Consider the following 16,675-nt stretch of genomic DNA (forward strand, 5'->3'; position numbering starts at 1 on the left):
GGTCAAGGAGGCCCAGGGTTTGAACCGCGGACCTCCCGTGTGGTAGACGGACGCCCTAACCACTGGGCCAGGTCCGCCACCGAGTTGTGCACTTGAAATGAATAAATTATATGTGAGTTGTATCTTGATAAAGCTGTTATAAAGTGAATAAATAAATGGCCATCTGTTGGCTCTGAAATATGAATGCTGTGAAGTGAGTTCCTAAAGAAGGATTTCCAGGTTTTATTTCTAGTTTTGGTCTCTCGTGTGTTTCCTTCAATTAAGAGAAAGAACATTAAAGTACATACACTTCTACAAAGGAATTCTGGTTACTCGATGTAGAGGGATTGCGGGAAGTAGAAAATCACTGTTGGAGCGTCAAGTAATGATCGTTGCAGGAAGATGCACTGAGGAATTCTGAACTCCAAGGGGCAGAACTTTTGGGAGAAAAGGGGTGCTGCATGGCCTCAACGCATCTCCTCCCGACTGGGTCCCAAGTGTAAGAGAGCAGCAGTAGTCCAACATTGGAAAAGCCCGATGGATGGCACCTTTTCCCAAGTCAAGGTAAGACGCCACCATGGCGAACCCCCTGGCGCCGCGTGCTGAGGAGGACGTGCCCGCCTGGTCCTCAGCCCCGTCGAATCACGAGAAAACAGCAGACAGGCCGAACTGCGGGGCCTTCTACAAAATACACCCGGAATCTTCAAAGACAAGGAAAGACCAAGGCAGTGTCCAGACCAGGACCCTGGGTTGGATCTGGGACAGAAAAAGACTTTCAGGGGAAGACTGGCAAAGTCCAGGTAAAGGCTGCAGTTCCCGAAGAGTCTTCCACAGCGTTCGCCTCTTGATTCTGTTACCTGCTCTGGACTTGGGTGAGGGCGAGCCGGGGGTGGTACGCGGGCTCTCTGGACTACCGATGCGGCTCTTCTCTAAGGCTGAAATTGTTTCAAAATTAAAAGTTTGAATAATTAAGAACAGAAAGATGTGCCCAGCATCATCAGCTGCCGACGTGTTGCACACAAATGGAATTTCATGAAATGCCAAGTATTTGCTTACTTTTCCTTTCTGATGGAATATTTCTACAATGTAGGAATCATCTTTCCTTCCCTTCTGCTGAATATAATTGAATCTCTTCTGGACTTGGCTTATCATTCCAAGCCTCGGTTATTAAACTCAGGGTCAGTTAGGGCGAAGGAAGCGAAGAAGAAGGAAGCTAAGAAGGAGCTAAGAAGAAGGGCAGGGTTCTTTGATTTGACGCTGCAAGAGCTTAGGTCTGAGATTTACGTTTGTTTGTTGTTTTGCTTCCGTTATTCTCCCTCTCTCTGTTATCTGTTGTTATAGCTTCCTTTTTCTGTGATAATGAATGGGACTGTTTTCCCTCCCTCCCTCTTTCTCTCTCTTTCCCTTTCCCCCTCCATCCTTCTTTCCCGCCCCCCCACCCCCATTCAGCAGGAATCCTCTTTCGAAGCTTTTGTGTCTCCTGCCCCATCAGCCTCAACAGCTGGCCATGCCCAGCTGGCTGTGCCGTCTCGGGGCTCACAGTCAGGCACGGGGCCTCAGGAGCTTCTGTCTTTGAACCCGTGGAGATGCCACGGGCAGACTGGCAAGGACCTGAGTGGGCTTAAACTCTCCTCCCTACCAAATTCTACATGTGTGGCTCTGGGCAAGTCCCTTCTCTTTTCTGCCTCAGTTTCCTCAGGTATGAAATGGGGATAGTCCTAGAACTTGCTTCATGGTGTCGTCATGAGGACTGAGCAGCTGGTACTTGTCAAGAATGTAGAACGCGGCCTCAGTCACCCTCGCCGGCTGATACGGTCATTGCCGCCGCAAGCCCGTCGGCCGTGTCAGCGTGCGCTCTGAGTTCGGAAGCAGGGGATGCCTCTTCTAGAGAACGCCATCCTGCTAACCAGGCCCGCTCAGCAGACCCAGCAGGCTGAGCCAGGATTTCCCTGATGCTTCCTCCTCGTTTCTCAGGAAAAAAGTTCCCTGCTCCCTCCTTTGACAGTTATGAGAAGGGACAGCTGTTGGCCTAGAAACGCTTTATCCTGTGACGAGGAAGAAGCTATCTCACAGCGATCGGCCGTGTGTTTTGAACACGGGGCAGGGCGTGTGTGTGGAAATGAGTTGAAAGCCCCGCAGTCGTGCCCGGTGCGCAGAAGTAGCTCTGGTCTCCCCCAAGGACCCCAGCCGTGTTCAGGGGATGAGCAGAATTAACCTGGGAAAACGCAGCGTTCGCTCTTGAACAGTCTCCAAGGGCGTCTCAGATTTCCCAGCCACAGCCAGCACCTCCTGGGCGCCCAGAGGGCCCTGTTTTGGGGACTGTGGAAGCTGGCCCTGCATCCACGCCCCTTGGTGCCAGCGCGTTGGAAGTGCGCTTGGAAAGAGCAGGAGAGCAGTTGGAACTGCGCAGGCCACGAGGGAGGGCGGCACAGGAGAGCAAAGTGCCAGGATCGTTTCTGGGCCCTCTGTGTGCCGGGCAGGATGGCCACAGAGAAGCCGCGCGGTGACCGGGCCCCGCAGCCGCGGCCTCTGAGCCGGTTGTCAGGGAGCCATGCGACCCCGGCCTTCCTGTCTCCAGATGACGCGTCCTGCCTTGCGGTGTGACTGTGAGGACTCATCGGGGTCCTGCACGGGGGAAGGCACACGTCACGGGGTGAGCCGCGGCTCCTGCTCGCTGCTGTCCTCGGGACATGCGGGTTTCTAAACAGAAGCAGCTGCCGTTGTCCCCGCGGTCACTTTTCTAGGACGAGCCTGCCAGCTTGCCCCTCTGCCAGCCGGCTGCCCCCGCGTGGCATCCCCGAGGTGGAACGCTACCCCCAGAGAGTTTCCACACTCAGAAGTGCCGGTCCCCGAGAGGCCTCCTCGGCGCTGCGGAGATGCCGGCGGTTTTGTGGGGGACAAGGTCTGTCTGTCTTGAATGGGTTGAGGAGCACGTTTCATGGAGGTGCTGAGCGCTTGGCAAAACCCAGCGTAAGGTGTGTTAGTCCAGAGCAGAGAGAGGCTGGGAAAGTTGAAGGAAAATGGGCGTGTTGTGGGTGGGTGAGGGGAAACCTCTGCCCAGGCCTGCACAGAAGGGAATGTCAAGGTAGGAAAACACCTCCCTCCAGGTAGAGCAGGCGCTCTTAACCTCTTTTGTTCCATGGACCTCTTTGCGAGTCAGGTGAAAACCACGGACCACTTGCTAAGTCCACACTAGACCGTGTGCTATTTATCATACCCGCACCAACTCGTCCCCACTGGAATAATGTTTTGAATTTCCATTCAAGCGCACAAATGCCTTCTTAAGAACCCCTGTGGTAGAGGGATTTCTTTAAGAGCTTCTCCTCCATTGGTTTTAACGTTTTACTAAGATTTCCCAGGGGAGGAAAGCAGCTGAGGAAGGAGAAGAAAGCAACTGCGGGGAGGCCCGGTGGGCAGCACACACGGTCTGGCCGTCAGGAACCCCCGTCGCTGGTCCCACCTGCTGTGGTCGATGTGTGACCACGTGAGGCCCTGGCCACCCAGCACGGTCCCTGGGCCTCGTTTGGGCGTTCTGGCTGCGTGGTGGGCCTGTGCCTTTGCTCTCCGAGGTTCCCTGGTGGGCTGCCCCATCAGGCTTGCTCTGAGCTCATCACAGCTGTGTCCCACGTAGGTGACACACGTGCATTACGTGCCCAGCCTGGAGACCTGCGCCAGACTCCACAGAGCTCCACCTTGACGCCACGGCACCCCCCATCAGGCCCGCTTGCAGGTGCACCACCCAGGACACCTGGTTGCCAGAGTCGCAGGCTCCGGAGAGGGGGTCCCTACCTGTCCTCAGTGCGCCCTCTGGTGGCCCATCAGCTTGAGTGCCACTTTCGCCAATCTGTGGCTCTAAATGCACAAAACGTTCTCAGGAGCAGATGGCCTGTTCCTAATGTACACCAAGGGTACTTGAGGAGAGAAAATACACAGAAACAAACTGATGCCTCTAGATTCCTGTGGAACAACAGGGTTCTTAAGAGCAAATACCTAGGACAGGAAGTTACCAGATGAACCGTCTTAAGCAGAGAGAATAAGTGTCAACACTTACTGAGCACTTGAAGCCACCTGGGGCATTGTGCCACGCAGGCATGGCGAATGCGTGCACAGATGCTTTCCCTCCTCCATCCCGTCACTGGGCAATCACGGTTCTCGTCCCCGCTGTGGTGTCGGTCCTTCGCAGTGCAGTTTCTAGGAAGTCAGAACCGTGTGGTTAAAATTGGCGCACAAACGAGGCTGGTTTTTACCCCCAACCTGCTTTGTACATTTCCTCATTTTGCCCTGATAATAAGTCTTTGAGATAGATTTAACCCCATTTTACAAAGGAGGAAACTGAGGCTCAGAGAGATCCCCTGTCCATTAAGTGGTAGAGCCAGATTCCATTTCCTGACTTGTTTAGTTCCAAAACCAGTTCTTTCCATCAATGTGTTATACCACTGCTGTAGGCTTAATTTTTAAAAAGTGCTCAGAGAAATAGCTACTTGCTATTTCACTGTCTTGACAAGATCGGCAGTTGTTCTGAGATGGAGCCTCAGGATTTGACTCGGACTGGAGTCTCTCAGACCATAATTTAGACCTGCCCCCCCCACCATGCCATATCCACTCTCCCCTGGCCCCCAGCTGGTCCCTGAAATGGCCAGTGCGCTCCCTAGAAGAGCAAGCCCTGCCTCCCACCAACACCAAGGCCAGCTGCTCTCCCCCCAGAACCCCTTAGGAGGCATTCTGGGCACATCGGGGGCTGGAGGGGGGGGGGGGGGCCTTGGGGGGCTACCACACATGCCTGGTGTCGGACCTTTTTTCCATCTGAGAAGATCCGTGGCTCCACTGGGAAAATATTTTGAAGTTTCGTTCAGTCAGCCAATCCCAATGTGCTTAGAAATAATTTTATTGCATGTTATTGACAATTAGAACACATTTTACCCATTAATAATGTCACTTTTTAAAGAGCTGTGAGCACGTTTTACCCAGTTGCTATTTGCTCATGTATGTTAAGTAACAATTTGGCCAGCTCTTTGGGCATATTTATTTTCATTTTTTAATGAACTTAAATGTTCAAACTTAATTTGCACATTGTAACACGTTCCCAGGGCACACAACATTTAGACTCTTTATTGGAATTATGTGATACCTTGCAGGGCTGAACTCTTAACATAGGGAGTGAGCTGGGCCATGTTTTGCCCTTCGGCAGTAAGTACCACTTATTTTAAGTTCCCCAGACAGTATCTAGTCCCTGTCTATAATTTATTTCCAAGCTTAACAATTCTTACTGCAAAGAAATTGTTTCTAGGTCCCTACCAATCGCTCCAGCTGCACTTTGATCTTCTTCTTTGGAGACTGTTTCTCTCTGAGACTTCCCAGTTTTCTAGATCACTTTAACAGCAGCAAGCTGTCATGTGTCAGGACCTACTGGGAACCGTGAGTTCCTAGGCTGGGCTCTTCGCATACTTGTTGCATTTCATTATTACAACATAACTTCAAGAAAGATGTTACTACTCTCATTTGACAGAGGAGAGAATTGAGGTAAAGTCACTTGAGAAACCACCAAACTAGTAAGGGCCTAGGTTCGTGAGAAGCAAAGGCTTTGCTCCTTCTACCCTACCTCTCAGTATTAAGCTTTGCCTTCCCTGTGCTAGGTCGGCTCGTTCCTACAGCTTTTAACTCTATAAGCATGTATCTCTGAGTGTTCAGCCTGTTTTGTGACCTTTGTAGAAAAGCTGCACTGTCACATAGAGGTCAAGGTCTTGGTGTTCCAGCTGAGGCTGCTGGCCAGTTTGATTTTTAAATAGCAGCTTCAGGAGATAGAGTCCGCATACCATCAGATGTAGCCCCTTAAGGTCTGCAGCTCAGTGGGCTTTAGCCTGTTCTCCGGGTTGTCCAGCCATCAGTAGTCAGTGCTAGGACACGTGCGTCTCCCACGTCCTCTGGCACCTGCTCTTTTGATCCCTTCCCCACAGCCCCCGGCAACCAGTCATTTACTTTCCGTTTCTCTGGACTCGTCTATTCCAGACACCTCCCATGAATGGGCTCGTACAATGCCGGCCTCTCGTGTCTGCCTTCTTTTGTTTAGTGTGATGCCTTCAGGGTTCACCCATGTTGTCGCCCGCACTGGTACCTCATTCCTTCTTGTGGCCGAATAATACTCCCACTGTGTGGCTAGAGCACGTTTTGCCGACCCACTCAACGGTTGATGGACGCTGAGTTGTTGCTGCTTTCTTGGCTATTATGTGAATTCTTGCTTGAGCATTCATGCGCAGGTCTTTGTGTGGACACATGCTCTCATTTTCACTTCTCCAGTTTGTTTTCAGTTTGCCCTTGACTGGTTGGCCAAGCCTTCCATTTGGTACAGCCGTCCCGTGTCCTGCGCGCTGCAGTAACAGTGGACGCATTGGGACTACAGACAGCGGTTATGTTTTCTGGGTTGTGTCCTATGACCTGTGTTTTTCTTGCAGGCCTGCCCTTCCTGTGGTATCACATTTGCTCCCAAATCTGAAGTGGGTGCAGAAGGAGGAGCAGTCCAAAATGGCTGTCAAGAGGAGCACAAAAACAGCACCAAGGTAATGCGCTCATGGATGTAGTTCCTGTCACCTACCCTCCCGGCTCCTCCACACGAGGTGACGTTTCTGTCCTCAGCTGCTTGGTTCTGAGAACACCTCTCCTAGGTAACGCCATTCCTTCCCTTCAATTAGGCCAGCAAGAAGGGGATGGAGGGTCAGAACCAGCTGTGAGAGAAAGGAGAATTGCACAGGGAACCGGATGGGACACCCTCAATAGGCAGTAAGAGTTGAAGGGCAAGCAGATTAGAGTAGCTAGGGAAGGGTTTGTAGAGCTGGACTCCAAATATGGCAGAATGTAGATGTGCAGAGAGCAAGGACGTCCATGTGAGAGGCACATGAGGAAGCACGGCTTGGAGTCAGGGGGCAGCAAGGAAACGAGAGAGAGCTGGAGTGGAAGCAGAACAAAGATCAAGTCCAAGAGCCCTCTGGAGAGAGCTGCTGGAGGCTGGCTCCCCCGGAGAGGCGGAGGTCTCCTTCACCCTCCCCCTTCCCTCCACCTGCCAAGGGACTTGGGGAAGCCAGGTCAATCCTGCGACTCCCACAGCCGGTCACCACCCAGAATGTAAGCCCTGTATACTTCTACCTTTTCTGGACCTGCAACCCATGCAGCTCTGGGCTTCCTTTCTCTCCGTCTGTCTTGACACACCCCAGAGTCCCCCACACCTTCCATGGTGTCCCTGGAACACTAGTTCCGTGGTAAGCAAACGTATCCAGAACTTCAGCTTTCTCTCTACCCCCTGCTTGGCTCTTCTTGCGAGATCCCTTTCCTGGTTGTCCGAGCACCTGGGCATGCAATTGAAACAAATACAGCAGGAAGGAGCGGCAGGTGGGTGGAGAGACTGGGGGTTGGGGTTGAATAGAGATTTGTGCTGGCCACTTGGACAGGTCAAAGCATCCAGCACGCGGCTCGCCTGGGCGCGCAGCTCGCCTGGGCAGAGAGGTGAGGGATGGGAAGATAGTTAGCTCCATGCCTTCACTCCAATCTGTGTTTGTTTCTCCTTTGTCTTGAGGCAGGCTTCTGGAGGACCTAATTCCAAAACTCAAAATGGACTCCTGAGCCCCCCACAGGAGGAGAAGCTCACCAACAGCCAGACCTCCCTGTGCGAGATCCTGCAAGAGAAGGGAAGGTGGGCGGGCGTGAGCTTGGACCAGTCAGCTCTCCTTCCACTCCGGTTCAAGAACATCCGGGAGAAAACAGACGCCCATTTCGTTGATGTTATTAAAGAAGACAGGTAAGGTTGCAGCCATCTGCATCGCAAGTAAAAATTTGCAGGTGGAAGAGTCTACTTTTTCTGGATTGCCTTATCACCCATGTGCGTTTGTCCTCCATTGTCAGTATATTATTTTATTTTGAAGTAATTTCCAGACTTGCAGAAAAGTTACAGAAATAATGCCCTTTGTCCAGATTCACCAACTTTGAGCATTTTCCTCTATTTGGTTTATCGTTTTCTTTCTCTCTCTTATCGTAGATGAAATTTTTCTATTTCTCCCGAAACATCTTGACACTAAGTTGATTCTATCATGCGCTTTACCCATTAATACTTAAGGAGATATTTCCTGAAAACAAGGATGCTCATTTACCTGACCATATTTATGGTAACAAATTCAGGAAATTAAACACTGATACAATATTTTATCTAATCTGTAGTCCATATTTTTTTGTCACTTAACCCCATATGGTCTTTCTAGCACTTTATTCCCTCTAGAATAGGATACAGATCTGGATCACATAATTCATTTAATTGTCATGCCTTTGTAGTCTTTTTATACTTGGAACAGTTCCTCAACTCTTCTTTTCCTTTCATGAAAGTGATGTTTTTGAAAATACAGACCCAGTTACCTTAGAGAAGATTCCTGAAGTTGAGTTTGGGTAATGTTTCCTTATGATGAGATTCAGGTTATGCATCTCAGTGCCCTGGACGTGACCTTCTCAGGTGTCCAGAGTCACATCATGCCCACTCGTCCCTCATCCGTGATGTTGATTTTTATCAGCTGGGCAAGGTATTGTCCAGTTTTCCAATCTCGACTATTTTCTCCTTGTGACTAAGCGACCTGTGGGAAGATACTTTAAGATCATGCAGAATATCCTGCTCTTTATCAGACTTCCCTGAATTTAATTTCCACTGATACTCTTGCCTGAACACTCTTCACTGTGATGGTTCACATTGGGGTTTTCCAGCTCCGGGACTCCCTGGGCTTTTGTCTTTTGGCGCCAGGCATTCTACTGTAAAGACGAGCCGCTCCGTCATTTGTTACTGCCTGTCTCCATTCATCCCTGCAGCCATTATCAACCTTGACTCAGGGGTTCCTGTTTTAGCTAATGGGCTATAATCCATCTTAGGCCTTACTATTTTTTTGGGAGGGGGGAGGTTTACATTGTGGTTTATATCTTAGACTATACAGTTTTCTAAAGTTTTAGTTATCTTATGTTTTACATTATGATTTACCTTTTAGCCTGTCAGCCCCTATACATTTTTGGTGTAATTTAACATGTCTTATATCCATCCTTGCGTAATCTTGTGGAACACTTCTATTGTCCACACAGTTACATTGATTCCATCTATTCAATACCTCTTTTCCCCTCCCCTCAGGGCCCACAGTGACAGTCCTTACTATATTTTAATGCTCTACTTGTCCTGAGTTTGGCCAGTGGGAGCCCCTTCTGGCTGGCTCTTTTTGAACATGCCCCATCGTTTGATTTGGAGCAATTTCTTACTTTTTAGCACAACAAGATGTTCAGGGCTCATTTTATACCTCCCTTGTCCCGGCTCAGAAATCAGCTATTTCTCCAAAGGCCCCTGGTTCTTTTAAGTGAGAAACAGTATTTAGATTTATTATTATTACTGATGTTGAATTTAACGTCATCGTAATCCAAGAACACGCGCTGTGCGATTTCAGTTCTTTTGCGTTTATGGAGACTTGTTTTATGGCTGCACGCGTGATCTGTTTTGGTGAACCCCTGAGTCTGAGGGTAGCAGGGTGCCGCACACTTGTCACGTAAAAGGCGCCTCACTGCGCTGCCAGGGAAGGAGGGCGCACGCACCTGGTCGGGGCGGCAGTGAGCGCACCAGGCGTGTGCCGGCACTTCACAGGTTTAATCTGATTTAATTCTCACGGTTGCTCCGTGAGGGAGGAGACCGTACCCCAGTGTTGGATTTGCCTTTTGGAGTCACGTTAACGTTCCCGTGAATTTATGGTAATTTACTATATTATGAAAAGGATATTACTATTTGCTAGCAACTCATAAAAGAATGAAAGAGTCACGCAAAGCAGGTTTGATTGCCCTTAAATCATTCAGCTTTAGCATTTTGCAGGTTTCACGTGCAATCTGCGTTTGTAGCAATAGCACCAAAATTACACCTGTACCTAACTATAAATGCGGTTTTGTGCTAACAACCTGTTAGCTTTTACGGTGGTAATTACCGTCAGTATTCTCAATGACAGGACTGCCAGTTCTGAGTTATTTTTTCATTTGAAACCTCCAGATGAGTATGAGCATTCTCAGTGCAGAGATCTGCTATTTCTTCATATCAGGATAGTTTCCTAGAACAGAAAAGCTGCTTTCATCTTCTCATCCTGCATATTAGGAATGTGTTTTTGAAAGCAAAGTCTAATGATGTCTTATAATTATGGTGCGTGGTCATTCTTTAATATGGGTGAAATAGAAAATGTGATTATGTTTAGAAACATGAAGGACTTTGCCGAGATATGTTTTAAAAAGGGGAAGGTCAAGCAATTTCTGTCTATTATGGTGACTCTTAGACACAGCTTTTGCGATATGCTTAATGAAGTGGTATTTTGGTTGCTAATTGCGATCTTCTGATCTGCTGAATGTTGATTGATTGCATTTATTGTCTTTTCCAGCCTGATGAAAGATTATTTTTTTAAACCACCCATTAATCAGTTCAGCTTGAACTTCCTGGATCAGGAGCTGGAACGAGCTTATAGGACCAGCTACCAAGAAGAGGTGCGTTTTTACTCACAGTTTCATGAAAGAGGTGCCTGGCTTCCTCGGGGTGGTTCACTGTTAGCTTCGTGCTTAGCTGCCTTTTTTCCGCGAGCGGCAGGAAGATGCAGCCTGATATTGCGGTCCCTGATTGGACAAGCCTTCAGGTGAATCTGTGTCTGAATGTATCTTTGCAAAGGAGGAAACTCCCCTCAGCCTTCCGGGCATCCTTTGTCTCCCAGTGCAGCCCTACCCTTGCCTGGTGCCCGTGGCTTCCCAGCCACCTCGGCTGTGCTCCAGCACAGCCAGAGGGCTCCAGCCCCAGGCCCCCCTCGTCCTCCAGGCTGCTTTGCCACCTTCCGCCCTTCCCTGTGGAGCTCTGCACCCCTCCCGCCGTGGGGCTGACGTACACCTCCACCTGCTCGACGCCTGCCCTCCTCGAACCCTCGGCTCAAACATCATCTCCTCCAGGAAACTCGCCCTGGCCCCAGCCGGGCCATGCTTCCCCTCTCCTCTCGGTCTCCTCTGCACGGACCGCGCTCCGTCCTCTTTACCCGCGTGGTGGAGGGTCCATACGGCCCTCCCCAGCTCCCTGGCTCTCGCCCTCGCTGCGTCCCAGGAGCCAGCAGAGCAGCCTCCGCCACTCCCGCGCGCGTCCAGGGCACTTGTGGGACCGCGAGCAGGCGCAGGAGCCCAGAGGCAGACGCCCGCGTCCCTTCCCCTGGGGCTAGCCGAGCCTCTCCGGTCCAGGCTCAGCTCCAGAGCAGGAAGGACTTCCGCTCCAAGGCCGTTCGTTCGTTTCCCAGGTGCTTATAAGACGCCCGCTGTGTCCATGCTCTGAGCCAGCTCTAGAGATACAGTGGCGCCAGGTAGACCCTGTCCGTGCCACCTCTCGTCAGCCGCCAGGGGACAGCGAATAGCAGTGAACGTCCCCAGGAGGGTCCCCGTGGCTGGACATGAAACATGGCCTCGTTTAATCCTCACAGCACCCCTTTAAGGGAGCGTGTCCTTATTACTGTTTTACCAAAAAGAAAGCCAAGGCCAAGAGCGCCAAGTACCTGGCCCGGAACCCCACAGCTGGGGCTGGACCCCAGCCCGTCTGTCCCTGCCCTCGGCTGCCCGCCGAGCCCCTAAACAAAAGGCGCGCCTGACCCTAAAGTGCACAGTCATCGCTCCTCTCCACCGGGCTCCCACCGCGCACCTGCTCGTCAGGGACGGCCCCGGGTGCTGGACAGAGAGAGGAAACAGAGATTGTGGTTCAGAGCAGCAGACTTGGCAAAGCCCAGAGGGCACCTGGCTGGGCAGGGCCAGGCCGGAAGGCTTCCTGGAGGAGGTGACTCCCGAGCCCCCTTAGTGGAGGATTAGGAACCAAGTAAATGAAGGAGGGGGGACATCCCAGAGGGAGGGACCAGCACCTACCAAACCCCACGGATACGAAAGCCCAGGAGGATGGTCAGGGGGCTGCAGTCATTTCCCTGTGCCAGGGAGTGGGCACAGCAGCAGTGGGCACAATCCGTCGCGGCTTCCCACGCCATGGCCCGGGAGCCGTCCAAGAATCCGGAGGAGGAGCTGGCGCGATGGGTTGTGTTTTATAAAGAGCACGCAGCCGAGTTGTGGGAGGGGACAGAGCGGGCGAGGGTGGCACCGGCAGCGGGTCAGAAGCTGTCCACGAGCCGCAGGGCAGGCTGGGGCAGGAGGACGCAGGGGTCAGCGTCGCCACCACGCGGGAGGGGCCGGTAGCAACTATCCCTGTTTCAGATAAGGAAACTGAGGCACAGGGTGGGTTCCCAGGCGGTGCTGCCTGCCAGGAGGTGGGGCGGGTCCTCAGTCTGAAGCCCCTGGGAGGCAGGGGCTGCGGGGCAGGGGGTGCAGGCCGCAGGGCCGGCGTGCAGTGTCCAGGTGGACGTGCAGGTGTCAGGGCATGCGGTCCCGGGCCCTGACGTAAGGCAGAGGAAGGAGGCCCGAGAGGGTGGGGGCCACAGCGAGTAGAGGATGGGGATGTGCCAGGTGGGGGCTCCGGGGAGGGGGCAGCGCGGCGGGGATGCAGGAGGGACCCAGCTTGGGTCAGAGGAGGAGGCGGCGGCCTGCAGAGCCCGTCCGGTGGGGAAGGCAGGAGGGGGCCCCACGTGAGGATGGCAGCAGGGCTTCTGGTTTTCTGTCATGGCTGCAGGGCCGTGCAGACACGAGGGACGCTGGCCCAGCCTCTGCTGCTAGCCCCCTGGGGTCCCAGGCTGCTTGGCGTGGTGGCCGCTGGCCTCTGCCCTCCCGGCCCCGAGCCCTTGTCTGGACTCCCTGGTGCCTGGAGCCTCCTGCCTGGGGCCCCTTCCAGAAGGGCCCTGTGAGGCCATGCCATCCGACCTAGGATGCCCGAAGCCCCTAGCAGGGGGCTTGGCCCACCCAGGCCAGGGGGATGAGAGCCAGGAGCCACGGGGGTCGGGCTGGAGCGCGGCCTCCCTGCAGGCCCAGCCCCTGCTCAAGCCTGGAGGGAGCCCGGGGACGCTCAGAGCCAGACCAGGGGCCGGCGGTGCAGCCCCAGACCTTCCTTCTAGACCCTTCCGAGGGAACTTCAGAGCTGGGGGCCCGGCTGGCCGGCTGGGGCACGTGGCACCCTGCAGAGCATCTGCGTTCTTGGAATTGCAGGCAGGAACTTGGAACCAGACCCTTCTCCCAGGTGCTTCTGGCACTTTCCGAGCCGGCCAAAGCCGCCCTTCCTCCAGGCTCCAGCAGCTGCTAAGAGGCACCAATGACGCTGGTCCCAAAGGGACACGCGCCCACCAGGACCAAGGCCCCTTCCGTTCCCGTCACCACCAGCTGGCTTTCTGAAGCTTCTGGGCCCCGGGCGCTGCCGGGTCAGTGCCAGGAGGCAGCTGAAGGGCTTCTTTTCTGAAGCGGCTTCTTCACTCCGCACAGAGCGCCTGCCTGCGGGTGCGCTCAGGGACGCTGCCGAAGGCCTGGGTTTGGCGTTGGCTCGCCTGGGTCCAGGCCTGGCCTTGGCTCCCTGCCCTCCCCTGAGCGGGGACGGCTCCCGCAGGGGCTGCTGTGAGCCCTGAGAAGGGCCACCCAGAAGGGCCCTCAGTGCTGGGATGCGCCCTGTCACGGGAGAAGGCGTGCCCCTCCCCCCAGTGCCTGCCCCTCCGTCGCTCTCAGCACCCGCCTGCCGGGCACCGTTCCCACGAGGGCTGCGTCGGACCTGGCTCGGCGCGGGCTCCTGAGCGGGTCCCCGGCTGAGGGCGTCGTGTGTTACAGCGGGTGCTGTGGCGTCTGTCGTCTCCGCCCGGAAGCCAGCGCTCACACCCCCGCACCCGAAAGCGTCCCGCGCAGGCTGGCAGCGCCGTCAGCTTGGCCAGCCCACGGCTCTCCTCGCAGGTGGGGTACAGAACGCACCACGAGCGCTGCTGACCTGTGGTCGCGTGCCGAGCGGCCCGGAGCCTGTCTCTGCGGCTCGGCTCCCGCGTTGCCAAGCTGGGAATCGGCCGTGGAGACAAGCCCCCCGGGCGCCCCTCGCCCGCATTGGGGGCGAGCCCCCCGGAAGTCCTGCTCACGCCGCGCCCCCCGCAGGTGGTCCGGAGCTCGCCTGTGAAGACCTTCGCCAGCCCCACCTTCAGCTCCCTCCTGGACGTGTTTCTCTCCGCCACGGTGTTCCTCATCCTCTCTGCCACGTGCTTCCTGAGGTACGGGGCCACCGCCACCGCCCCGCCGCCCGCTGCCCTGGCCGTCTTCGTCGCCGCCCTGCTGCTCGAGGTGCTGTCCCTCGTGGTCTCCGTCAGGTAAGCGCCGGCCCGATGTGCGCGACACCTTACTGCTGAGCAGCCTGACCGCGGGCTCCCCCAAGGGCCCCAGGCACGGTCCCTCCCCCCAGCCCATGTTCCACGCAGACCCTGCCCTGTGCACCCGGGGAACCCCGTGCCAGAGGGCCGGGGCCCGCGCAGGCCTGACCGCCGCCAGCTAGTCCCCGGATGACCTGAGACACAAACGGAGAGAGTGGGAAGGAGGCAATACGAAAGGGTGGCGAGGAGGAGCGCGTCCTTCTGGGGTGGCAGTGACGGGGCCGGGGGCCAGCAGGCGCCTCCGACACCCACGCGCCCAGCCGTCCAAAGTCAGGAGGCGGGCGTCAGTCTTCATGCCCTTGGCTCAGGCAGTGGTTCCTTGAAGATGACCCCCGAAGCCCAGACACCAAAAGGCAGCGCGTGCGCCCGCCGCCATCAAAGCTGAAAACTGTCCCGCGCAGGACACCAACCAGCAGGGGAAAAAGTGCAAAGGCAGCCCAGGACGGGAACGCGTTTGCCGAGTGTACTGGAAAGGGACTTGTAGCCAGGATAGGTGAAGAGCTCGCTGAGAAAAGGGCAGGAAGCTCAATTTTAAAGGCAGACACAGGCTCTGAGCAGGGGCCGGCGCCCCCGGGGAGGCGCGGCCAGCGACGGGAGTCGGCGTCCCACTCCTGCACGCAGACACCCCGGCGCCGTGCTGTAGGCCCTAGCACCCCACCGCCCTGCGCAGCCCTGTCCTCTCAGGACAGCCTGTCTGCCCAGCAGGGCCCCCTGGTGATGCTCCCGGAACCCGGGCTCACACGGAAACCAGCCGAGGGGCCCAGGCCCTGCCTTCTGCCCCTCGAGCCCAGCAGCTTCAGGTCCAGGCCGAGCCTCTCCCCTGGGGGCCCGGCCTCTCCCTTCCGGGTCTTTCTCGAGCCACCACCGCTCCCCGTCACTCGCTGAGATGACGCTGAAGTGTCCCCTCCAGGTCCCCAGGGTCTCACGGCCTAGCGGTTTCCCACCCCCCGTGCCTCCCAGGAACCCCCAGGCAGCTGCCCGTGCTCAGATCTTTCCCACTGGCCTGCTTCTGGGGACCCCGACTCCGACACCCATAGCCCCCCAGGGTTCAGCAGCTTTTTCGTGGGATAATTCACATGCCGTGAAAGGCGCTCATCACGGGCACAGGTCAGTGATTTTTAGTAACTCGGTCGCCACCATCTGATTTTGGAACCTCCGCCTCGCCCGCACCTTCCGAGGCTTTTGTTTGAAGGCGCGCCTGCGGGGGCGTCTCCCTGTCGTCTTGGAGCTGGCCTTCTTTCCCGACCTTTCCTGTTTTTAAAACTTTCCAGGGTCGGTCTCTGTCCGGTGGACTCGGCCCCACAGGATGCCTGTGACCCATGCTTCAGAGACACAGGCTGAGGCTGCGGCGCCCTCGCCTGCAAGCCGTCCCGCTCCGGGGAGGGGTGCCGGGCGGGACTCCGTCCCCTTCACCAGGGAGAGGGCGGCACCTCGACAGGGCACCCCTCGCCTCGGGGGGCCGCGCTTAGCCCTCCCACACGGGCAAGAGCCTGCGCTGCCTGCAGGACTCCTCAGAGCTGCGCTTGGAGCGGCCCTTCAGGGTAGCCGCCAGCTCTACGGGGCGGGTAACGTTAAATTAAAAACTCACTTCCTCCAGCGCATTAGCCACAGCTCAAGGGCTGCCGTGTGGGACAGGTACAGGGCGCGTCCATCATCACAGGAAGTTCTGTGGGCAGCGCTGCCTTCGAGGGTCCCGGTGGCCTCGGCCCGTGGCTCACAGCGGTAAAGCATGTCCAGCTGCTGATGTGTCCGTGCACGGCTTTTCCTCCTTGCCTTCCTAGTCCCCAGCTCCTGCTCCTAGGGTCGCAAAATAATCTGAATGAAAAAGAAACTCTACACTGCAGATTATTCTCGAGCCCGAATTAAGCGGTTCTGCAGCCTTCTTCCGGGAGCCCAGAGCTAACCTGTGCTCAGAAAGTCTTTGCCGCAAAGCGCCTCGTGCTCAGTGCCAGCTCGTCCTGCTGCGGTGCCCAGGGGCGTCCGTCCGCGCCCTGGCCCTGGAGGCCACCGCCTGCCTCCCTGCCTCCTCTCCCACGGCCTGCAGCTCCTGCCACCTGGCAGAGTCCCCGTTATTCTGAGCCCCGCCCAGGCCTCCGTTACCCCTTAATGCTCAGGGGGGCAGAGCCGTCTGCAGCCAGGAAGGGTCAGACGTGGCTGGGTGCCCCGGGGAATGGCCAGAGCCTCAGGGTCTCCTTGTCGTGGCAGTGCGGCGAGAGCAGTCGCCGCCCTGCAGGGATTCCAGACGGAAAGCTTAGAGCGTTGGGGGGGGTGGCCAGAGGCCCCTGGAGGGTCTCCCTCGTGTACCCTCTGCACCCGCCCTGACGCACTTAGCCAAGGCCTGTTCCTCTGCCAGGCCATGGTCCCCAGCC

The 16,675-nt window shown here is 55.7% G+C and overlaps 1 protein-coding gene across 2 annotated transcripts in view; it reads left to right on the forward strand.

Annotated features, from left to right (window-relative positions):
- ADCY9 (adenylate cyclase 9) overlaps positions 1 to 16,675 on the forward strand; it is a 144,168-nt gene that overhangs the window by 111,869 nt on the left and 15,624 nt on the right. For both annotated transcript variants that reach the window (XM_012517947.4, XM_023583430.3), the window contains 4 exons: positions 6,429 to 6,533; positions 7,548 to 7,765; positions 10,398 to 10,500; positions 14,038 to 14,246. In XM_012517947.4, coding sequence (XP_012373401.1) covers positions 6,429 to 6,533; positions 7,548 to 7,765; positions 10,398 to 10,500; positions 14,038 to 14,246 — 635 coding nt within the window. The remainder of the gene's footprint in view (positions 1 to 6,428; positions 6,534 to 7,547; positions 7,766 to 10,397; positions 10,501 to 14,037; positions 14,247 to 16,675) is intronic.

Source organism: Dasypus novemcinctus, chromosome 23 (assembly GCF_030445035.2).
Source record: "Dasypus novemcinctus isolate mDasNov1 chromosome 23, mDasNov1.1.hap2, whole genome shotgun sequence".
NCBI classification, from domain to species: Eukaryota; Metazoa; Chordata; class Mammalia; order Cingulata; family Dasypodidae; genus Dasypus; species Dasypus novemcinctus.